Here is a 24,485-nt window from a genome sequence, read left to right as displayed (position 1 = left end):
CATGGAAATTTAAGGTATTCTATACAGTTTGTTCAATGTTATCTGACTGAATGAAAGGCAGAATTGTGTTTTTAGAGTTGTTCACGTCTGCCTGAGTGGCTTATATTTGGTTACATTGTCATTTGAAAAATAAAGGTAATTGTGACAATGAAAATTGTTTTATAACAGTGTGTATTTTCATGTAACTTGGTTAAAAAAATGTCAGAAGGAACTATTGGCCCCCGGGCATCTTCACTTTATCAAATTTGGCCCACTTTGCAAAAAGTTTGGACACCCCTGCCCGCAGCTATATAAACCCTGGCGGGGTTCCGTGGAAATTGTTGAGGTAAAGACCCCACAAAGTGTTCGCATCCAATTTAGTCGCAGGCGCTGGTTCGTGCACTCGTCACGTCTTAAAACTTTTTGTCTTTCGGTAAAGTCATGTAACGTGATTTTACCGAAAGACCCAAAGAATAAGTGTTCATAGTTGTTTATTTAACGTGTTGTCTCCAACTTATAATGTGCGCCTCCGTGTATGTCACACTACACAAGCATGCATTTCTCAATAATAGTAATAACTCACAGCCCATTTCCAATCGACTGTTGGATGAAGGCTTCACCATGCCATGTTGGAAATTGGGGATGGGGTGTTTGTTTGACCATACTTCACCACGCTGGTAAAGGGTGAAGGACTGGTTCAGATATAGTTCGCTCCTCAATAATGACTTAGATCGTGACCGGGAATCGAACTCATCTAGCCTGGTCCATAGGGAAGTGCGTAAACCACTGCGCCACCGCTACCCCCACTCTCTAGTTATGTTTTTTAAATATTTTTTTCATCTATTGGGTAATTTGGGAAGTTCTGCTTTTTGCGGTTTTGGAGCCGTGCAGATGTGATGAGCACACGTGTTGTGTGGGCTCAGATAAAATGTTTATTTACCAGCAAAAAAGTTAAATTTTGAACATGTCTTTGTCTTTGTGCGCGCCATCTGAGGAACGGTGGCGCAGTGGTTAGCACACTGGACAACAAACCCCGCAACCTGAGTTCGATTCCCACTCAACGGCTATCAGTGAAGAATGTCTGAACTTGTGCTGGCCACACCATCCCCTCGCATGCCGTGCCGGCCCTCATAGGTGCTCACTTATGACTTGCCTCAACAGCCTGTTTAAGGCTATACGGGGGATCTGTGTATATGGTGAACGTTTTTCCTACCGTATTTGGTACCAAACAATTGCTACCTTATTCGATACCAATTTCCACTCTGGCCCATGGACTAAGAGAATACATAAATGGCGACACGAGTAAGTCGACTGGCAGCAGGTGGTGGGGTAAAAGTGTGTGGGTATTTACTACTTCTTTAGGACCAGCGTGGAAGAGTAGGCCAAATACCCTTCAGAGGGGTCATCTATAGCTCTCGCTAGTGGAGGCCTTTCTGCCAACAGTGGCGTGAGCCAAATGTTGCAGAGTTGCCTGTTTTTTGTTTATCTGTGTCGCAAGAACAGTTGATTATTTTTCTTTATTAATATTTAACCACAGTCTGGCTGCCATACATTTGTTTTATTTTATTATTATTCTGTATTGTTGAGAACATTACGACGCACACATTGCCTAACAACCGTGCAGTCCAGTTTGTTCACAATGGCTTACTCCTCTATTCCGATACTACCTTCTGTGTCCATCATCAACACAATTATCTTCATCATCTTCATCGCATTCCACGCATCCGTTGTATCTCATCCTCCCCGCTCACTCACCTCTTCCTCCTTCTCTCCCAACTCTTCCTCTCCCTTCTCATCTTCCTCCGTTTTCCCGATGCCACGTGACTTGGCTCACTTCAGGCGATCCAAACGCCAGGTGTGGCCGTTTAAATTCGACGTTCTCGGGCTGGCGAGGACGGTCGTTGGCTACGCCATCAAGTTCGCGTACGAAGACCCGCGGGCCGACCGGTGGCAGCAGGAATGGCGCAATTTCGCGCAAGAGATGAGAGGTTCCGCAGGTACGTGTGACATCATTCATCGTGTTCACCAGATTAATAAGACGTGCCAAAAAGTAAAGACGCACCCATAAACGGATACCCGGCGGGTCAATAAAGTTCTACAAATATGGTCTCATAATATATACAGTGGGTAGGTGAGTCCTCGCTTAACGTGTGTTCACACGCGTTTTCACTACATGTGGTTCTTCCATTAGGGAACGCTTTTCACACAATGTGGAATGCGCACCGTTATAAACACAGTTTCTTAGTAGACAAATAACTACTTTTTTAGCTGCGCGGCTGAACGGTACGATACAATATGCGCTAATGATAAAGAACGTGGCGGCATACCCTCAGTTATTTGTCTCGCCATCTCCTTGTGTGTGCGTACATCGCTTCTCGCCAGTACCCTTCTTCATAGAGATATCTGTATCAATTAGGGCTGCCGCGATATGGTGACGCTACCATATGATATACATGGTCCACGGTAAGCATACTGTTGCTCATTTTATACTTAAATGCTTATTTCCTGCACTAAATTATATTTAAAATATCACCAAAAAGTTATAAATAGATATTGAACCCACTAAACATACTAATTTTCCTGCACCACTTCAGGCAAGCTTATTTAGTATAGAGAGACTAAGAGATGTTCCGAGGTCACAAAATTCAGCCAGAATCTCATTTAGACTGCAAAGCCAAATGATAAAACCGGGTAGAGACGTCAAACTGTGTTGTTGTTATAGCCCGATCCTCAATATGTGCTGATGCTGGCAGTGTAATGGTTGTCACGCTAATCAGGAGGTCGCTGGATAGATTAGATCTCCTGGTGCGATGTTTGAGAATTAATTTTGTATGTTGAACTTCTTTTGCACCGTAAATAGCCAACCGTGCTGGTTGCCTCTGTCCTCGACGGCAGGTCCTATGTGGTTAGGGTGAAGTGCTGGTACTGCCATCTATTCCAGAGGATCTTTACCTTGAGTGGAGGAGACCCTTGCAGCAGCAGTGGCATGAGCAAGGAATTGCAGGGCCGCACCTTTACCTAAATTAAAAACTCATTTCCAGATTGAAAACTAATTTCTTTAGAACAGTTTTTTGTGTTTAGTTTGTTCTCCCCCCGCACCTCCTATTAGCATGGTTGGCGATGTAAAGTGCCAAATAAGTTGATCATACATACCTGTTTATCAGTAATTTGTATGATTACAACATATACGTGATGTTGAAAACAATTGCAAGCTAGTTCTTGAAAGGTGGGTTTCCTTGATGCTATATCGTCCACGTGATGGAGTACAAACCTCACACCTTTGCGTTCATAACGGCCTCGCATCGATTGTCGACAGGCTTCATACGGCACTCCCTGCTGTCCCTGCCATCGCTGCTGGAGCGCGTGGAGGCGCACGGGGAGTGGCTCCACGTGCGCGCCACGCTGCGCTCTCTGCTCTCCCGCCTGCGTGTGTTCCACCACCCTCTCGCGGAGCTGCAGGGTGCTGGTGGCGCCCTGCACCCCCGCTCCGCCGAGACCTGGGCAACCAACGCGATCGACCCCACGTCGGGCATCTTCGCAGCCCTTCTGGATCTCAACGCACTCATTCTGGACAGCGATGCCGGCGGCGGCGGCGATGCCGGCGGCCGTGCGCTGTACGCGGCGTACGCGCACTCCCTCATGGCGCATGGAAACGAAGGGATCCTGTGCCACGCGGGGACGTCGCGACTGGGTGCCGTGGCCTCCCTGCATATGCTTGTCCAGGGTGCCCGCCTGCAGGCACTCGAGGCACTCATGGCGGCCTACAACCTCGCGGGGGCGGCTTCGGCGGCCAACTTTACGGCAGAAATGTTGAGAAAGCTCGAGCTGTTCGAGGGACACACTGCTCAGCAGGAGACGGCCCTGCGCAGCGCCGCCCGCTCGGCCGACGACCGGGTCCTTGCGTGCGGTGACGGTAGTGGTCGTGGTGGTGGTGTTGATAGTAGCGGTAATGGAAATAGCGGTAAGACACACACGCTGTTCACAGTCTTCCAAGGCATCCAGTTGAGCGAGGCACGGCTCGGAGACGGCTCTTGCATGGGCACGTGTGAGACTTCACACAGGCAAGTGCTACCCCCTGCCCAGCCACGCGCGCGACACTGCGAAGGAATTCTGCTCGAGTGCCAGGATTCCTGGGACTACGTTGGTCTCAACCTGGCCCCCAGTGGGGACTGGCGGCGAATACTGGCCATGGGGAACATCAGGGGTCCAAAGGAGTCTGCGGCCGAGAGGTGGGGTCAGAAGATGGTGCGGCTACCTACGTGGGAAGAAGTGAGTGGCGGTGGCAGCTTTGCCGGTGACTATGCCTACACGAGGTGGTTCTGGCGATGCCGTCCCTGCTTCTGCATCTGCGAGGATCCGTGGAGGAATACGGCCGAGTTCGACCTTGGGGAGGTGCGAAGCGACACAGCACGAGGGATGGTGGTGACCGGGGTGGCCATGCAGGCCTCCACCTTGATGGATGAGCGAGGAAGCAGGACACGAGTCCGGCTGGAGGTCAGACAGGGCCGATCTCGACCTTTCGGACATGCTGAACCTTCAGAGCCACGATGGAGACGGGCAACTGGCAGTCGTGGAACTAATTTTGAAACCAGGAGCCGATCCGATGATGCGAATGAGCACACACAATGGAATGGAACCGAAGCGACCTTGGCGCAAACTTATTCCATCTCTCGCGAGCAAAGGAGAGCGACCATCGACCTCCAGGATGTGAGAGTCGACCCGGGCTGCGTCCTTACGGGAGTGGCCTTCTTCGAGAGGGGCAAACACCTCGCCCTCAAAGTCCACCAGACCCCGATCGAGCCGGACACGGGCCGTCTACGCGCACATGAGGGCCGCTGGAAGGAGCCGCCGCCCACCGTCTGCAGCTTCCCATCCACACAGGGACTCGAGCTACCACCTTCCTGGTCAGATGGCCACGTGGAGCGGGGCCCATGCGCCGAAGCCAACATGGAATTCGCTTGGTCATCCAAGGAGCAGGACGTGGCGCAGAGCACGCTGCCGGCAATTGACACGAGGCTCGTGGCGCCAGACGAAGACGTGTGGCGATACGGGGCAGGGTTGCACTATGTAGCACGGCAGGGGTTCGCGGGGTCCATTGGGGTCAGTTTGCTCGATCGGCCAGACTGTGGCGGGGTCAATGTGGGGTCAGAATGGACAGATAGGTTCTCGAGAGGTCACGGAAAGGACCACATTGAGTAGAAAAGTGTAGAGGGTGTGAAGAGGTTTTAGGGTTGTTGGGGGGGGGGGGGGGGTATGGGTGAGCATAGAGAAAAGGGTTGGTGGATCATGCAGAGATTGCTGTCGTTATGATGTTGGAATAAAACAATTATTGTCAGTCACGCTTTGTCATCATCCTTTCACCATACTCCTAAAACCAATCGCTGAGACTCAACCACCACCAGTTCACCAATAGGAACGCTAAACTAACCACACAGCTCACCAACACCACACTTACCATCATTAGCAATGTTTCTGGAACGTTTTCCAACGACTATTAGTAAATAGCATTTTTTTCAGTAGTTACCCCAAGGAAACAGTATATATCTAATAGGAAATGAGTCCAAACGCACGTGGAGAAGCGTGAGACTCCACGCACACGCATGTTTTTCTTGTCAATCTGTATGTTGAACTTCTTTTGCACGGTACGTAGCCAACCGTGCTAATCTAAAACAACGTAGCATTATGATGTGCATCAGTGCGCTTAGCACGCGTGGGTGTTATAGCACGCGTGTTGTCATGTGTGTGCACGTTTGCACATTTCTGTGCGTAGACTTTAATGTGTACTCAAACTCCATAACAAAAACGTGAAACTCGTTCAATAGTCTGCTATAAAAACAACGGTTGTATTAACAACTTCGTTTAACTCACGGTCGAGAAGTACGTCAATGGCGCCTGAGACACGCGGCGCCTGCTTTTTGTGCTAGTCGATTCCACAGTTTAGAGACCACGGCGTTTTTGACCTACACAAATATATATAAATAATAAGGCGTCCATACAAAATGTAAATTGCTTTCAAGTAGCGAATTAATTGATGCCGATTTTGACAAGGCATGCATTGTCATCGGATCTGAGTACGTGTGCAAAATGTGGAATTGATTGGACAACGGGAAGTGGACGAAATTTAGATTACAAGATTTGACCACGACAAAGAGGAATCAGGTGAAGTAAAACTCGTTGAAAAGAGTTCCATAGCTCGTCGGATTGTTTAAGGATAAATGATTCTGCTTATACTCTTTGGTTCTTTCGGTAAAGTCACGTAGGTAGAAAAAATAAATACATTTCATATCACGTTTCGATCTCAACACAAGCACTCACTGTATTTCTTCCTGGCTCAGCAGTTCCGCTGCTGGATATTTTTTTCCGCCTGAGGACGACCGCTTGTGTTGCGATCGAAACGCTGTGATATATAATTTTTTATTTTACTTTTCTACCTACGTGACTTTACCGAAAGAACCAAAGAGTATGGATTCCTGCAGTCACGAAAGCTTCAAATCAAGATTCTTATTCTTCCACGTGAACCGCTCTGGCTGGATGTAATTCGAAGGCAACGGTGCAACCCTGCAATTCCTTGCTTATGGCACTGCTTGCAAAAAGGCCTCAACGACAAAAAGCCCGATAGTTCCTCTCGACTATAGAGGGTCTTTGGCCAGGCGTTTTAGTAGATGTGGGGGTACACTTTACCCCACCACACGTGACTTGCCGATCGACTGCGGTTTACCCATTGAGTTAGACTGCTGGGTGAAATGATGGGTGGACAGAGGCGAGTGGGTGGGAGGGGATTTCATAAACTTGTACCATCGTTTCAACCACCGCGCCACAAATCGAACCAGTGACCTCTGGGTTGCAAGTCCAGTGTGCTAACCGTCATACCACAGATGCTTCATGGCTAAATATTAATAAACTAATAAAACCACCCAGAGTTATCAGTGTTTAACAGTTATTCAAACAGAAAAAGGGTGAATTGGGATTCAACTATGAAAAGGAGGCAAATTATCCCAGATATACTGTCGATAGCTTACAGCTCGTGTCGATCCACTACTGGATGAGGGCCTTTCAGCACCACGTCAATCATAGGGGTTTGTGACCATACTTCACCACGCTCGTCAATGTGCCGATTGAAGGGGTGGATGCCCTCAAACCGGTTCAGATATCCCTCGCCCACTGCATGGTGTTAGTTGTGGCTAGGACTCGAACTCGGGTAGCTCGATTCATCCACAATGCACTATCCGCTGATCCCGTAATATCGGCATCTTCCCCCCCCCCCCCCCAAACTAATAACTGATGGCACAATCTGGGAAGGAAAGGGATAAAGAAATTCTCAAACAAAACTAACGAACAAAATCTCACCAGCCACTTAAAAATATAAAACACCACATTTATTATCAAACGTGAGGAAACAACACCCAGCTTCGTATCTCGATCCCATCTGGTCTCTTAAGCACAGGCAGACGGACAGACACGCGCTGTGATCATTTAGTTACAAGTTACTCAACCTCAGCAGGCAAATGTGGGCCAGAGCACCATTGAATACATGAGCAGAGCGGCCATAATGAAGCCACGACTCCCCACGGTTGTGACGATGCCGTCAGTGCAGGGGGTTTTTTGTCCCTAAATCCATTCCGCGCGTCACCAACAGCAGCAGGACAGCGCCACCCTTTTTCAGGCGTACCAAATCTTCCCCGTTCTAATGCAAAGTTTCGGACTTCACGCGCGCCTTTTGCTTGCTAAACACATACGTGGCGTAGAGCGCGTCCATTTAAATTCAGTTGTCGATCTCTGAACGTCATGTGGGGCACACGCAATGTGTGCACAAGGTTTCTAAGTTTAAATCAAGAGCTGGCGGCGGTGACGTGGCGTCGAGATAGCGCGTCAGTCGCCTGTTGCATAGGTTCACAGTTGCAATCCAGCGGACGCCCTGGTGATTATTATTGCGTGTGTAATAAAAAGAAATATACGCGCCGTCCGCTTCACCGTGCGCGTTAACGACTCCGTGACGTCATTCGCAAGTGTCGACGAGCTATTGTGTGCCGACGTCAGTCCAAATTTGCAACGACAAAATAAGACCGCAAATTACTAAATTAGGATTATACATAAGCAATCATCTCCCCCCCCTACTGCGAAAACTTGGCAGGACCCTCCTGAACAAGAGTCGCGAGAGGGCTTCCTGGGTAAACAAGCGTGATACGAATAACAAGAGCTATGTACTGTGGGACATGTACACAATCTCTATTTTTTTTATCGGAATTCTCTACGTCACGTGGGACACAAGATCTCACGCACGCAACCTCGATCTCCACTTTGCATCCGCGGCACTCTACGTCACTTGGGATTTGTTCACCAATGATCACGCACGTGCAGCGTGTAACGTGGTGTAATGAGCGAAACGCGAAGGTTTGTTTTGAGTTTTGAAAATCCTGACACAGTTCAAGTCTAACCCTGACCTCTGACTTATCCCTGCCCCCACCACCAGTTGCGAAAGCGATTGACCGCACGCATACTCGGGTAGCGAGTTCAACTGCTGGTCAGTGATCAAATCAAGGCACCACCATCATCATCGTCCGTTCGAAGGTCAATAAAATGCGTGGTACTACTTTGCGAAAAGTAACTGGTGGTCTCTGTCCTTTGAACAAACTCACCAAAAGCATGTGGAATTCCAAAGCATAAATTATCACCTCGTGTGTATATGTAGTACAACGTCGCATATCCGACGACCAATTAACCGCACACACCCAGTGCAGTGTTTTATTAGATGTTAAGATACCAGACCTCTTCACATGCAGTTATGTATATATATTCTTAATCTCGCATACATTCGCGTCCTGCTAAATAACAGCGAATTAATTTTCCACGTTTAAAATAGGTTGCGTTTTATTTTGTCACAGTAGCCTATTCGCGCACGGTGTAACTGTCGTTTCGTATGGATGTTCACATATAAGACACTTTCACATATCGGCCGATACCTCAATGCCCAGGAATCAGAAATGCGAGGCTGTACTGCATCACGTAGACGAAATAGCATTAAGGAAACCCAGCTTTCAAGAACTAGCTTGCAATTGTTTTAAATGTCGCATCTATGTTGTAATAATACAAATTACTGATAAACAAGTATGTATGGGTGGACTTCTTTCGCACCGTACGTAGCCAACCGTGCAAATCGGAGGTGCGGAAGGACAATACATTAAAAAAAGCAGTTATAAGGAAATGAGTTTTCAATTTAGAAATTAGTTTTCAATGTAGGTAAAGCCAGTCCTGCATTTGCTTGGTCACACAAATGCTGGCAAAAGGGCCTCCACGAGAAAACACCAGAGAACCTCCTCTAGAAGGTGCTACATTTGCCTACTCTTCCACACTGGCCAGACTTCTTGGAAGAAATCGGAGTAATCACACTTTATCCCACCACATGACTATCTGATTGGCATGGTTGGCTACGCACAGTGCGAAAGAAGTTCAACATACAAAGATACCGTATAGCCTTAACAGACTGTTGGGGCAAGTGCTGTTCACGAGCACCTATGAAGGCGCACACGAGGGGTGGATGGCCAGCACCACGCTCGTCCGCCTTTGTCTCCCCATTTGACGCAAAATCGACCTACGGGAAGCCCAGAACCGGTTCAGATAATCGTCACTAGCAATGGCCGTGAGCAGCAATCAAACTCGGGTCGCCAGGTTCTGAGCGTAGCGCGCGCTCCCCATGTATACATACAAATACATACATACATCTGTGGTATACTCCTTTATATCACATGGTGGACAGAGGCAGTGGGGGGCCATTTCAGAAACGTACCCCATTGTTTCTGCCGCCGCGCCTGAAGATCGAACCAGTGACCTCTGAATTGCAAGTTAGCACACAAGCCATTACACCATGGCAGAATCCAACAAAACAATGCATTAAGTTGTTAACCAGGTAATATGAAATACAAATAGGATTGCTAATATCCATTTTTGTACATTGATAGCATGATTTATACATCCCAAAACTTGATTATCGGTTTACCAACCATCACCAACCCACTGATCATTGTGAAGTATGGTCAAACAAGCCCCAAGAGGACCGACACGAGGTGGGGGTAAGGCCTTTATCCAGCAGTGGATTGAGGGGATGTTGTTTCACATTTATTATGTAATCGGGATGAGTTATGGATAGAACATTGTGGAAATCCGATTTGTTCCATTTTAAAATGTCGGATTCTTTAGAATTTCCAAGTAATTGTTTAGCACAGAAGTGACGTAACATAGGTAACGTCATACTCTCGAAGCCGAATATTGGTTTCGGATAATACATTTCATATCACGGTTGGATTTGTCTTATTAATAAGACAAAAGAGAGCATAGTCAACCAAGCGATTGGGAACTGACAGCGGGGACCCAAAGTTCACCCGACAATCACCTCCAATGTTAACTGAAGGCTAAAGCGTATTCAATCATCCGATCATCATAAACCTTTGGAATCTGCAATCGATTATGTAACATTGAATTAAAACACGTTAACAACCCTAATGAAAAAAAAGCTGTCGTGCTGAACACTTAACGCTTTAAAATACATCTCAAAATAAAATACGCCTTTTTCCCACATCGGTCTCTCCACGTAACAAAAACTTTTACACAACCCATCGGCCACACGGCCTTCCGGGAGTGCATCGTATCAGCAGCATTGGTTCAATACAAGCAAACTCTGGGCCGGTTTCAACATTGCAGTATCTCATCAGCAGTAAGGCTTGCTGGAACCAACGCTGGTAAACTGCCATATGTTCAGTCGCAAACACGACCAGAGTTTGCTTGGAATGAACCAACGCTACTGATCTAAAGGATGCCGTGCAACTGGTCGGGTTGTTTACGAAACACGTTTATTTGTTTACGTTAAGAGCAATATATGAGAAAGTTAGGGTAATTTTAGTAATTCATTTATCTCCACGACGCTGAAAGAGTATTATATATAATCAAAGCACGTTTGGGAAGTTAAATCTTCATTTAGATGAAACAAACGAACTTCCTGGCAAGTGTCGTGGGTGCACCGATGGTCTGGGCTCACACGTACGACCAAAACCACGCATCATTATCAAATATTATAACTACCAAGACTCATATGATAAAAGATGCAGCCCTAAAAGTACTTGCTCACAACACTGCTGGCAGGAGCCATCGCGAGGGAGCTCCGCCTACCCTACACGTTGCCAGACGTCTTCGAAGAGATCACTGTACCCATAATTTACCCCACCACACAGGACACCTACTGGTTGACTGGTGTGCCCACTTATACTACTGGGCGGACAGCAAAGATACGGTTGGGGGGGGATTTATTTAGAATACTTTCACAATTATTTCAACTGCTGCACCGGGAGATCGAATCAAACCATCCGCCTCTGGATTGCAAGTCCGGTGTGTCAACCATTTAGACCGCGGCAGCACGATAGTGACATCGCATGCATTCACAAACTGTCAATGGGCAGAGTGGTGGTGGTGGTGGTGTAGCGCACCGCACCACCAACCTGGGCACCTGGGATTAGATTCACAATCACGGCGACCATTGGCGGGGAGTTATATTTTAATTCGCGGTTCTGTCCTCACCAACCCCCTTTACTAACTGCACGGACCAGCATGGAGAGATATGACCAAATTACTACTTTGAATTATGCGGAATAGCAACGCTTTCATCCAGCAGTGGATTGACAGAGGGCTGCACTCTTATACGTTTGTCTGTAGAGAATTCCCCTTACCCTTGCAGCCACCAGAGGTATTACTTAAAAACATACAAATCATTTCAATCTTAGCAACGAGTAGAACCTATTACAATTATATATTCACCCTCCACCCCCCATCTTTGCGTTGAGATTCATTCCTGGAAATATTATTTTGGCCATTGTGGAAAACCTAGTGCCTCGAGTAGCTGCAGGGTTTAAAACCATTGCTTCATCATTCACACGTGATCGCAAGCTTTACAAATCGCAACAATAACGCGGTGGCTTCAAAAACGCAAAATCCCATAACTTATCGCAGAGTTCAGGTAGTTGTTCCTGGAACGTTAGCAAACACAGCCACTTTCCACCAACACGTCCGAGCAGAGCCTGGATCAGATTATTTTCCACTGGCTGTTTCCCCAAAGCCGAGCTGGAAACCAAACCGTGAATATCCGTCAAGACAACTACATCTGGCTGTAGCCAAGCAGGACCAGGGGCTCATGCCGCGTTCGTTGCGTGCAACACCGACGCGTCATAAACCCGCACGCACCTCGACTCCTTCACTGCGTGTGGCTTCATCGGCACAGATATTTTATGCAGGGGGGGGGGGCGGGGAACCAGTCACACCAGCCGGGCTGGCTCGATACAGTCCGGCGTGGCTCGGATCGTGCAGTGGAAAATACCTTGTGTCGGCATAAATGTACGTTCAAGCAAATGAGGCGATAAGCAAAACTACCGATTCCACTCCCCTTGGGAGTTCAGAGAAAAAGCACCTTCCCACCCCCTGCAGCCCCAAACCCCCCTTGCTTGAAGGGGTTGTGAGAGTGGGGGCAAAGGGGTATATAGTCAACTCCCTACCCCCCAGCCATATGCAAGACAATTTTTGGACCTTCTACTTGGAAACCACGTTTCCTCAAGACACAAGCTGCCGCCATCCAGCTACGGAGTTTCCGTGCCCGTTCTTGTCAAATCGAGCTGGGCTGCCACTTCGGAACTGGGTACAAATCGTCAGTATCAATATCGCTTCATGGGCTGCCCCGAATTCCCAAAAGCTCAGAAACAAGGCTGTTGGGGTCCGAGCAAAAATGCATCCCCAATTCACACGATAACGCCTTCAAAACGTGTAAATTCTAGGAAATGTCACTTTTAAGATTGCAATTTTCTACGTAATTGTACATCCATTGTGCTAAATGGCATGTAATAAAACGAAGAATTCCATTGGGGATTACAAGCAGAGCATCCCTTCGTGTTGAGAACGACCTCCGAGATCCCTTCAAGTAACATCCGGTCCACGCAGAGTACGCAAATACCTTCGTTATAGCCATACAAACTGTTGTAACGAGCGCTGCTAGCGAGCACCTATTAAGGATTGTATAGCACTTGAGGCGGTATGGCTAACGACACACCCAGCCACCTTTGTTTCCCCAGTGGTCCACACCAGACAGCACTTTCCCCACCCACTCCGTAGACGAATGCATGATACGCCTGACAGTGAAACTGATACAATAAGAATATTTATTTAGACTGGAGGAATCTAATGAGCTGTGAAGCTTTTTTCACAGATGTCCAGTAATGTGTATATATTAATGACTGCCAGACGAAATTTCACGTAGCGATTTGTTGCAAACATTGGTGACCAATCAGTGACCATCTAATGCTACAATTTTTCGTAACCAACTTGAGTCGACTTGAGTTTGGCCGTCCGTGCAACCCGGGCATCATCGCGTTAATTAAACAATATTGCGTCGCAATCTTCAAGTGACCCAAAGGCTGGGGAGGGGGTCATAGAATCGCACAACCGTGCCCGCCACTCACAGCTGAGCACATCTGTTAAGACACATCCGAGTGTGATGGGGTCAACGTGTGCAGGTGCGGCCTAGTGGAGTGGTGGCGCAGTGATTAGCACGCCGTGATCCCAACCCGGAGACCCAAGTCCGAATCCTGCTCACAGCTAACATGTATGTTGAACATCTTTCACACCATACACGAGACCTTGCTAATCAAAGGTCAGTGACGACCATCTAAATCGGTCATGGGACTCCCCTAGATCGACTCAGCCTTTGTACGATTGCCTTGTGCAATGTGTAAAGATCAGCACCGAGGAGACAAAGGTGGCAGTGGTGTTAGCAACCCACCTCCTAGTGTGCTGTTTTGGCCTTAATAGGTGTTCGCAAATAGCACTTGCCCCAACAGTCTGCTAAGGCAAAACGGGAGATCTTGGTCTTCATGGCATAGTGTGGACAGGTGGTAAGCATCTGCCAGTCATCTCAGTCAGCCCCGACATCACCTCCTGCCAGCAAGTTTTCGACACTACACGTGATAGCCTCAATGTGCACATAGCATGGCACAAGCACCGTGAAGATGTCGCCGTCCTTTCGTGAAGAATGGCATCTGTTGCTGCTGTTGCGACGTACACATGTGATGTGTAGTTGACTGTATCTTGCCCAGAATGCATATGCGACCGTGGTGTGCAGTGTTGTTCGTGTGAGGTGTGTTACGTTCAACAGCAAGTTGTAATGTTTTTCATGTAAATTCATTGTGCGTTTAATATTCACAGAAACGTACACTTACACTCAATCATCCATTCACTGGCCTCACCCACGAACCCACCCTTCCACTCACCTGCTAGTCCATGAGACAAGGGTGAGCATGAATTGCCCTCACTTGTGGCCACTCCCATTTACCCTATTGCTCCCTTTCTCACTTCAACAGATTTACCTGCTCACTCTCACTTACCCCGCTACTTACTGACCCACTCACTCATCCACCAACTCACTAATCTATGTACCCACCGACCCATTCAGTTACCTACTCAACCACACAACCCACTCATCCGCCCCTTTCACACTGACCCATTCACTTATCCACCCACTGTTACCCAGTCACCTGTCCAATCAACTACCCACTCTCCCCATGCCCCTGCTAGCTCTTGAGCCAAGGGTGAGCCCTGAGGTTGTGGGATCAAACCCACGACCTCCTGTATACAAGGCGCTGACTCACCACTGACTCACCCGTTCACTCTCCCTCGAATCCACCCACCAAACCCCTAACTTCCCGCCGCTAGCTCTTCAACCAGGGGACGAGCGTTGCACACTCACTCGCCAGTCACTCACGCGCTCACTCTCCCCCTCCTACCCCCCCACCACTAGCTCTTTAACCACAGGTGAGCACTGAGCATTCACTCACCTGCTCACTCATCCGTCCACAAACCCTGTCACTCACTCACCCGTTCACTCTCCCCCTCCCATCCCCCCCCCCCCCGCTAGCTCTTAAGCCAGGGGTGAGCGTTGAGCGCCTCGCGGCTGCGATCGCCGTAGTCGTACACGAGCTCCTCGCCCAGGCCGATGTTCCGCGCCGCCACCAGGATGAGGCGGGGCACGCCGCCGCGACCCCTCTCTGGGCTGCCCCCCTCCCCGCAGCAAACCAGGTGTAGCTTGGTCCTGCAGTTGCCCATCTTGCTGTGGTTCAAGAGGCGGCCCAGGCGGCCAGACTCGGCTGTGGCGTCGACACTAACGACGACAACGACAAGTTATAAACAATAATGACGAGCTTTGCATTCCTACGGCACTTGCATAAATGCCTTCCGCCACATCTCATCTCAAAACTGTGAACTATTTTTATTCACCCGGTAAGGTCCACTGAGCTATATAGCTTTTTCAGAAGCGACCTGGCCACATGTGATAGCTCAACAAAGTGGCTTATGATCGTGTGGAAATATATAACAGCCAAATACTCTAAACGCATGTGGATTCTAAATGTGGAGGGAAAAACTGGAGGAGCCGGAGAAAACTCCTCACGACCACAGGTAAAGAAACATGCAAACTCCAAATATACAGGTATCGTCAGGGTAGGAATAGAACCCACAATCTCCTGTATACCAGGCGAGGTATTTAACATCTCGCCAGCGCGGCGAGATGTTGAACAATCAAAGGGCATGCCCCAAGCGATAACTGGGATCCCACGCACTCCGCACTCACCAGTAGGTCTTGTTGAGGTAGCAGAAGTAATACATGTAGCAGCCCTTATCGGGGTCCCGGGCATAGTTCACTTCGCGCGTCTTTGCTTCAGTCAGCCCGATGAGTTCCCCCGAGTACTCGACCACAAAGTCTCCTCGTCCAAACGAGCGGGTGGCGAACACGCCACGGCCCTTACCCAGCACCTCCCGCACCTGATCACGCACACAGAGACAAACAACCATTTTACACTGGCACCATCGCAGCAGAGCCAGCGGGGTGGGAAGGGGGGTAAAGGGGGGCCCCCCTCACAGTACGGGTGGTTTTCCATTGGCCATTTAGAGCCGGAACCAAACTGACTTCATCTGAATCTGCTTAGGGGCCATGCAGCGCCAGAGCTCGGGGCTATCTACGCATTAATTGCGAGTGACGTCAGTTAGTTTGCCACAAAGATGCAGCGATGCTTGTCATTCAGAAGGGTCTGCAATCGTTCGCCGCGTTTTATCAATGGAAAAATAAAAACAAGATTCCCCTCAAAGACAAAGATCCCCCATACAGCCTTAAGAGACTTTTGGGGCAAGTGCTGAAAGCCTGCATAACCCGCAAGGGGGTGGGTGGCCAGCACCATGCCCAGCAGCCTGTGTCGCGAGTGGCGATGTGTACACATTACACCAGGTACTCATTGGAGGTCGAGTCAACCGAGGGGAGGCCCAGGACTCGTTCAGATATTTGTCACTGGTGTAGGCTGTGAGCGGTAATCAAACTTGGGTCGCCAGGTTCGTAGCGCAGCCTCAAAAACGACACTACCGCTCCCCACCCAAACAGACACACAGATGCACGTATACACCAGCATGCACAAACAATGACAAAGATTCCCAATTTAGCCATCGAGGCTGTTGGAACAAGTACTCTTAAGTTAGCACGCACCTCCAGGCCTTCCTCTTTTCCACACAGAATCGCGTCGTCAATTTTAATTTGCTCCTCCGTCTGTGAAATGACAAACGCAATTAAATGAAAGATGCAGATCAAACGAGGACAATACATTTCGATTTAAAGCTTTCGTGACTGCAGGGATTCAAGAGGACAATACAAACGAGACAGAGCTTAAGGGATTGACAATGCAAACTAGATTATAGAAATGGAAGAAAATGGTAAAAACAAAACAATTTATATGTATGAGGCAGAATAGATGAGGCAGGCGATACAAGAAAACAAATGAAACAATACAAATTAGAGAGCACAAGAGACAGTAAATACGGGCAATACAAATGAGAGAGGAAACGAACACATGAGACCGATAACACAAAATATACCATCCCATCTTGTGTCAAAAGTAAAGCGGTCAACGTTCAAGAGCCATGCACTTGGTTTAAAAGTAATATATGAACCACACCTGACCCATGATCCATATCGATTTATTATGCCCATTACCCACGAAGGACTTGCCTAGTCTCCAAACTATTTTTCAGGAGGATCCTGCCAAGTTTTTTGCAGGAGGTGGCAATGGTTGATATATTATTTGGGTCTTTCGGAAAAGCCACGTAGATAGAAAAATAATAATAATAAATATCACTTGTGAAAAGAATATGAATTCCTGCAGTCACGAATGCTTTAAGTCAATGGTTGATATGTATAATCAAAATAGATTTGCAAGTTTATTAAACATTTTTTTTATAATTTTGACGATGACGCCAGAGGAACTTGAACGTAACACTGCGCGTAGTATATTTATGGTTAATACACCCGCAGTAGTAACTGGCCGCTAGATTCGAACCGTGAACCTCAGTAACAAGTGGCGTACGCACAACAGCTGGGCCACGTTACCACCCCAATGACAAATGCAGGAAAAAAAGTGTTCATGGTGAAGACATTGCACCTCCGATTAGCACAGTTGGCTATGTATGGTCTGAAAGAAGTTGAACATACATATAGACAAATACATTACTAATTTATTGAATGATACGTTACAAACTAAGAGACAGGCTCAAACACAGACCCAGAGTAACAGAGACCCACAGGCTCAAATTCACTGGGACTCGCATACATCACCAAAGATACCTACAGACTAGGGAGGAGAACCAAACTTTTCGTGATCTACTGATTCACACATCTCCAGAGACTCACACAGAGCTATATAGGAAGGAGAGAGAGAAAAAGGCACCTGCAGCTGGGACTTGCACCGTCGTAGGCTTCGCCGGACGGGAAAGTAGTCTGTGACCTTGCGATTGTGAGCGAGCACAGCGTCCTGCCTGCTTGCACACACCAACACGCATGTGCATTAACGAAATGTGTAGATTGTGTGGGTGTGCACGTGGAAAGCAGTGGCGTAGTAAGCCGGTGGGTTTCTGCTGAAGTCTGTGGGGGCTCTGGAGGAGTCTGTGGGAGCTTTGAAGGAGTCTGCGGGTCTCTGCAGGAGTCTGTGGGAGCTTTGCAGGAGTCTGCGGGGGCTCTGCAGGAGTCTGTGGGGGCTCTGCAGGAGTCTGTGGGAGCTTTGCAGGAGTCTGCGGGGGCTCTGCAGGAGTCTGTGGGGGCTCTGCAGGAGTCTGTGGGGGCTCTGCAGGAGTCTGTGGGGGCTTTGCAGGAGTCTGTGGGGGCTCTGCAGGAGTCTGTGGGAGCTTTGAAGGAGTCTGTGGGGGCTTTGCAGGAGTCTGTGGGGGCTTTGCAGGAGTCTGCGGGGGCTTTGCAGGAGTCTGCGGGGGCTTTGCAGGAGTCTGCGGGAGCTTTGCAGGAGTCTATGGGGGCTTTGCAGGAGTCTGTGGGGGCTTTGCAGGAGTCTGTGGGGGCTTTGCAGGAGTCTGTGGGAGCTTTGCAGGAGTCTGTGGGAGCTTTGCAGGAGTCTGTGGGGGCTCTGCAGGAGTCTGTGGGAGCTTTGCAGGAGTCTGTGGGGGCTCTGCAGGAGTCTGTGGGGGCTCTGCAGGAGTCTGTGGGGGCTTTGCAGGAGTCTGTGGGGGCTTTGCAGGAGTCTGCGTGGGCTCTGCAGGAGTCTGTGGGGGCTTTGCAGGAGTCTGTGGGGGCTCTGCAGGAGTCTGCGGGGGCTCTGCAGGAGTCTGTGGGGGCTTTGCAGGAGTCTGCGGGGGCTCTGCAGGAGTCTGTGGGGGCTCTGCAGGAGTCTGCGGGGGCTCTGCAGGAGTCTGTGGGGGCTTTGTAGGAGTCTGTGGGGGCTTTGCAGGAGTCTGCGGGGGCTCTGCAGGAGTCTGCGGGGGCTCTGCAGGAATCTGTGGGGGCTCTGCAGGAGTCTGCGGGGCCTCTCTGGTGGCGTGGGGATCTCTATTTGGTGTGTACGTTTCAATCTTCTCAGACAGTAAACTGATGACACTTCCTTCTGTCCCGTCACATCTTGGAAACCCTACTAACACTGATTAAGTTATACATTCTGATTAAATCAATACCCCTTTCAAGATATCAGGCCAGCATGGAAGAGTAGACCAAATAGCCTCATTCAAGTGGCTCTCTAGAGCACCCTCTAGTGGAGGGCCATCTTTCATCAGTGGTGCGAGCAAGCAATTGCAGGGCTGAACCTTTACCTTTTACGTTGTAAATTATCACAGGTCTCAGGGCAGCACCCCGGGGGCCCCCTTACCTCTTCGCCCTGTTTCTCCGCCTCCCTCCCACGTTATTCCGCGGGAGAGAGTTCCCTGCTGCTGCGGTAGCAAGCGGCGACGTCATCGTTGGCGAGCCAATAGTAGCTGTAGCAGCAGCGGCTGGCGACCCCACCGTCGTGTAAGACCGGATAGTGAAGGGCAGGCCATTCCCCACTGGTGAAGAAGGCGACTTGACGGCGGTGGCGGAAGCGGAGGCCTGGGGTGACCGCAGTGCGGAGGAAACAAGCAGCGGCGCAGTCCGCGGCTTGCCGCTGCCCTTACCTGCACGGGTACGACACGAAGACAAAACATCCCCCGTATCATCTTTAAACAGACTGTCGGGGAAAGTGATGTTGGCGAACACCTATTAATGCCGGCATGGCACATGAAGTGTAGGCAATGACATGCCCAGCTGGATGCCTTTGTCTCCGTGATGCCGATGTGGTGAGAGAGTGACTGTGGCGAGATGATAACTACCTCAACTGGTATACAGGAAAGTATGGGTTCGATCATGAATATTGTATATTTGGAGTTTGCATGTTCTCCCCATGGTCGTCTGGATTTTTCTCTGGGTCCTCCTGGATTTTACCTCCAGATTTAGAATCAACATGCATTCAGAGTATTTGGCTGCTATACAATTCCCAATAAGCCACTTCGGTGAGCTATCATTTGTGGCCAGGTCACTTTTGAAAAACAGCTATATAGCTCAGTGGGCCTTACTTGGTATAATAAAAAGTTTAGTTTCAGTTTTGGTGTACACACACTGTGCCAGTTGCTCATTTGAGGCTGCATAAGTGCGACACAATAACTGCCATAGGTATATATGCACTGACATGTGTTTTCCAGTTGTCCCTCCGACAGAAACTCTGGTTAAAATTTGACTTAAAGCTTTCGTGACTGCAGGAATTCATATTCTTTGGGTCTTTCGGTAAAGTCACGTAGATAGGTACAAATAAAATATGAAATATAAAATAAGCAAAAAACTACGGCGTTTCGATCACAACACAAGCGATCGTCATCAGGAGTGCAGACTGTTTTATAGGTTTAAAATGGGTGTAAGTCCCTAGGGTCATGATCCTAGGACTACACCCATTTGAAACCTATAAAACAGTCTGCATTCAGCAGCTTTCCCCCTGATGACGATCGCTTGTGTTGTGATCGAAACATCGTAGTTTTTTTTATGCAAGTTATTATTTTTATTAATTTGTACCTATCTACGTGACTTTACCGAAAGACCCAAAGAATAAACTTTCTGGTGTTTAGCGAACTTGATGTACGCGACTTCTGTTTTGCTCATGTGTATCTTGATCCCAAATTTGCAACCCTCTGAATTAAGTTCTCCATCATTTGCTGTTGTGCATTTCCAATGGTTCTTACAATAACCGTATCATCAGCATAAAGGTTTAAAAAAATGTAATGTCATTGTAAATGCACCAATGGAAAGCGACCTCCTGACACCATATCGATTGTGGGAGTATTTTGTCTCACCATACTTAACCAAGCTGGTCAGTGTGGGTTAATGAATGGGGGGGTGGGGAGAGTCCCAGGACAAGGGTTCTGCACTCGCCAGCCCACTTTTCTGGCCCAAGTCGGTAGAATATAGGCTGACTAAAACACTTCCTTCTATGGGGGATTTAGCCCGTTTCCTTTACATTCGTAATACATTAATATTTCCAAACACTCACTGGTTCATATCCGTATTTTTGTCTGTCCATTCTACGGTTCTTAAGATCACAATCCACTGGAGGAAATTTGAGGACAAATGTCACTGGCAATGCCACAGAATTTCTTATTGTCACTGCCAAAACATTAACCTACCCTATTGCAGCTCCCCGCAGTGGGCACCTGGGATGGCAATTTCCAATCAGATCACAGAGGTCATGTGACTCAATTCTTAAATAAAGAAATTCACAGGTGAAACACGTCCCGGAGAACATCCACCGACAAAGATGGAGCGATGAAATCAGTTAATGTACTGGGAGCTGGGTGGATTGTTACATCCAGCAATGTATACACCAAGGTTGACAATGACAATCAAGGTCCTTACCACTGTGCGGACGGGTCCCTCTCCTTGGAGCTCCTCCCATCTTAACGGGCGACACATGGGACACGGGAGAAACGACTGCCGCTCCTCCTCCAGCCACGTTACCCTCCTCCTGAAGCGGAGAGCGCTGGTGCGAAGTGCGGGACGACGGGCACCAGCAGGGCAATCGCTCGTTTTCCTTGTACCAGTGAAGGGGAAGAGGTGGAGGGGGCAGATAGAGACTCGATAGGAGTGCAAAGTATAGGAAATGTAAACAATCACTTTAAAAATGCATACAGATAAAGCAATGTTGTTTTTATCTTACCAGGAAAAAGGTCCCTTAAGCTATAAGCTTATTTTTAGCGACCTGGTCACAAATGATAGCTCAACAAAGTGGCTTATAATATGGAGATTTATAGCACATACTCGTGTGCAAGCGCACGATCAATGTTCAGCTTTGGTTTCATCTCATCAATTCACTTGGGATATGATTCATCATTACAATTCGATTCAAGAACTTATCTTTTTTTTTTACCAATCCAAATGTAGTGGTCTCTAATGGATGCAAAAGTGACGCGAAACCAATAACATACAACTTATACGCACCGACCGAAAAAAAAACCAGATTCTGGTGCACACGCAAAATTAGATGCACGTTTGTAATGGTACAGCCCTGCAATGTATTGCTCACGATACTGCTGGCAGACGGACCTCTGCAGACGGAGCGTAAGACCCTTCTAAAGAGTATATGGCCTACTTTTCCACGCTGGCCACAGGTTGGAAGAGGCGAGTGCTTATACTTTACCCCCTCACCCCCAATCCGCTGATCGACTAAATGTGGGCATACCCATTTCAGAAACTCCCTGCACGCAAACTGATCTTATCGCTCAATCTCCACGGACGAGTCCTCTTCGGCTGTCAATCACCCGACTCGTCAAAACTCACTTTTGTATCGTCAATATGTTGATAATTATAAAAAACCACAATTCACATACATGTCAGTCCACTACTGGATTAAGGTGTGCTCAGCCGTGTCGGTCAGTTTAACCATACTTCATCTCTCTGGTCAGTGGGGTTTGGTAAAGGGGGGGGGGGGGAGAGGGTAGCAGGGCCGGTTCATATCAAGTTGACGATCGTGCGAGTGCGCCAATTGCGTTAACGATTATTACGGTACCATTTTCTCCGTAATATAAGACTCACGTTCTTCCCTGTACAGTATTATAATCCAGTACTATCGGCATAAGTGGGCTATTAGATTTGCTTAACTTTGACATGAGCCCACACGTTTGAGAAGTGCCTTGTATGTTTTGTTCACTTTCCGAAACGCATTACAATGCAGAGAATATGGCAATTATGACTAGAGTATTGACGCGGACGGTTGCGATGGTTATTATTATGATGCTCATGACGGTGGCTATAATTATCATTCTAATGCTGCTGTGATGGCGATTACTAAAGATCGATTGTTTAGATGCCGCTGATGTCATCACAATACCGCTGCTTCCGTTGACGATGATTATGCTTCTAACTCAAGTACTGTACTCTGATGACTCCTTTACGGAAACCATACTGATGACGCTGCTGTTGACGAGGAGGATAACGCCGATGCTGCTCGTGCCGCTGGTAATGAATATGCGTTATAACGACTACCACAATGGGGATTGTTATAACCACACCACCACCGTTCCCCGAACGATTGAAGAAGCATATTCATCCCCTTGCCATCATCCTCAAACTCAATTCTCTCGCCTCCAATCCCCTCCAACCGCCACCATCATCATCACCTGAGCCCGTCCGTGTGGTCGTCCCGATCCCGGTACGACCGCCGAACTATTATCGCCTAGCGCCCCGCCGGCCAAGGCACGCCCTGCTGGGCAGCGCTCGCAGGCTTCGACACGGTTAGGCCTCTCCGGCAGCCGGGGAGCCGCGATGGGTGAACTTGGCGGCGGCGGCGGCGACGCGACGAGAGGAGGATCGACGGCGGTAGGTGTGGCCGCCGAGCCGCTGCGGTTCCCCCTGTCTCCTCTGTCTCGTCTGCTGCCGTTGTTCCTGCTGCCGCTGCTGTTGCCATCACCTCGGCCATTGTCGCACATGTTCGAACGGCACTGCTACTGCCGCACTGCGCATGCGCGAGTATTGGCCACGCCTCATTTTATTCCACGCCCCCCTGGAAAAGTTGTCCACTGTCCTCCCCACGTGACCAGCAGCTCAGCCAATAGGCGGCCGCTATTTGTGTTTGAAACGGCAGCGTTTAACGGTTTCCCACCCTTAACGTCAACGCCCCCGTGGAACACGTGACATGCCGTTTGACCAATCGAGATCTTCTCATGAGACCATCGTTCAATAACGAATCAGATTGTTTAACAGGGTTTTTGGGTTACATCACGTAAATATATACACGTGTCGTTAAACCCGCCACCATCCGACACAGCCAATTAGAAAGGTTTATCACGTAAACAGAACATGCCAATTCGTTACAAGTACAGCACAGCAGTGTGTTGGAGAGCAAAGCCACAATGTGATATTATTTGGGTCTTTCGGTAAAATCACGTAGATAGGTTCAAGTCATAACTGCTGTAATGTTTCCATTTTTAACACTCTCCGATGGTCACCAGATTTGTTTAACCCCTCACACAACCTCCTCCACGCATTCCGCCTGCAACCGCTGGGGAGAGAGCTGAGGCGAGGAGCCCCGCTCTATCCACTGCTGGCCTAGACTACCTCTAGTACACCATCTCTATAGGATGCTCTATCCACTGCTGACCTACACTACCACTAGTACACCAGGGACGTGCGGTCAGGGGAGGCAGAGCCTTACCTGTACATTCCAATGAAAATAGCTGTTATGAAAAAAAATCAAATAAAATAAATATTAAGATTTGTCCACTGATCTGTGTTATAAATGTCAGTTCTGTACGATTCCAATCATTTTTATAGTCAAAATCACCAAATTTGCGGAGCTCCGCTGCAAATACAGGAAGATACGAGAGGTGAGGCAGCGACGAGCTCAGCCTCTCCTCTGATTGCGCAACCCCTCAGTAACTGGATGGAGCGCGGGCATAAGCGCGTGCCTGTTAGTATCTATGCATGTCACCAATGTAATGTTTGTAGACCCCTTAATTTAATGTCCTCGCCTTCCATACTCCAGGTAAATTATTTCACGTATGTGTATAAAGATATTTAGGCTCGTTGGTCTCGTCATTAAAGTGCAATGAAAAAGCACCAGGGGAGGCAGCTATCACATCTGCCTCACTCAGTGAGGCCACGCCCCCCC

General features: G+C 48.5%; 2 protein-coding genes across 3 annotated transcripts; one reads left to right on the top strand and one right to left on the bottom strand.

Annotated features, from left to right (window-relative positions):
- Positions 1-664: 664 nt before the first annotated feature.
- Positions 665-6,233, top strand: LOC133340486 (uncharacterized). Its single transcript, XM_061548780.1, has 2 exons — positions 665-1,976; positions 3,296-6,233. The coding sequence occupies exons 1-2, from the start codon at positions 1,619-1,621 to the stop codon at positions 5,176-5,178; spliced, it is 2,241 nt and encodes a 746-aa protein (XP_061404764.1). The 5' UTR covers positions 665-1,618; the 3' UTR covers positions 5,179-6,233.
- Positions 6,234-7,336: 1,103 nt separating this feature from the next.
- On the bottom strand, positions 7,337-23,387 carry KMT5A (lysine methyltransferase 5A). 2 transcript variants are annotated; one of them, XM_061548792.1, is made up of 7 exons: positions 22,996-23,387; positions 21,236-21,410; positions 19,188-19,470; positions 17,769-17,859; positions 16,535-16,594; positions 15,632-15,822; positions 7,337-15,163 (listed from the first exon to the last, which is right to left on the bottom strand). In XM_061548792.1, the coding sequence occupies exons 1-7, from the start codon at positions 23,302-23,304 to the stop codon at positions 14,917-14,919; spliced, it is 1,356 nt and encodes a 451-aa protein (XP_061404776.1). In that variant the 5' UTR covers positions 23,305-23,387; the 3' UTR covers positions 7,337-14,916. The 2 variants fall into 2 exon arrangements, with proteins under 2 accessions (XP_061404776.1, XP_061404785.1); XM_061548801.1 differs by having other exon boundaries at positions 17,769-17,856; positions 22,996-23,383.
- Positions 23,388-24,485: the final 1,098 nt, after the last annotated feature.

Source organism: Lethenteron reissneri, chromosome 2 (assembly GCF_015708825.2).
Source record: "Lethenteron reissneri isolate LAM-NWPU_2019-01 chromosome 2, ASM1570882v1, whole genome shotgun sequence".
Taxonomy (NCBI): domain Eukaryota; kingdom Metazoa; phylum Chordata; class Hyperoartia; order Petromyzontiformes; family Petromyzontidae; genus Lethenteron; species Lethenteron reissneri.
This window is presented reverse-complemented; position numbering and strand designations above follow the sequence as displayed.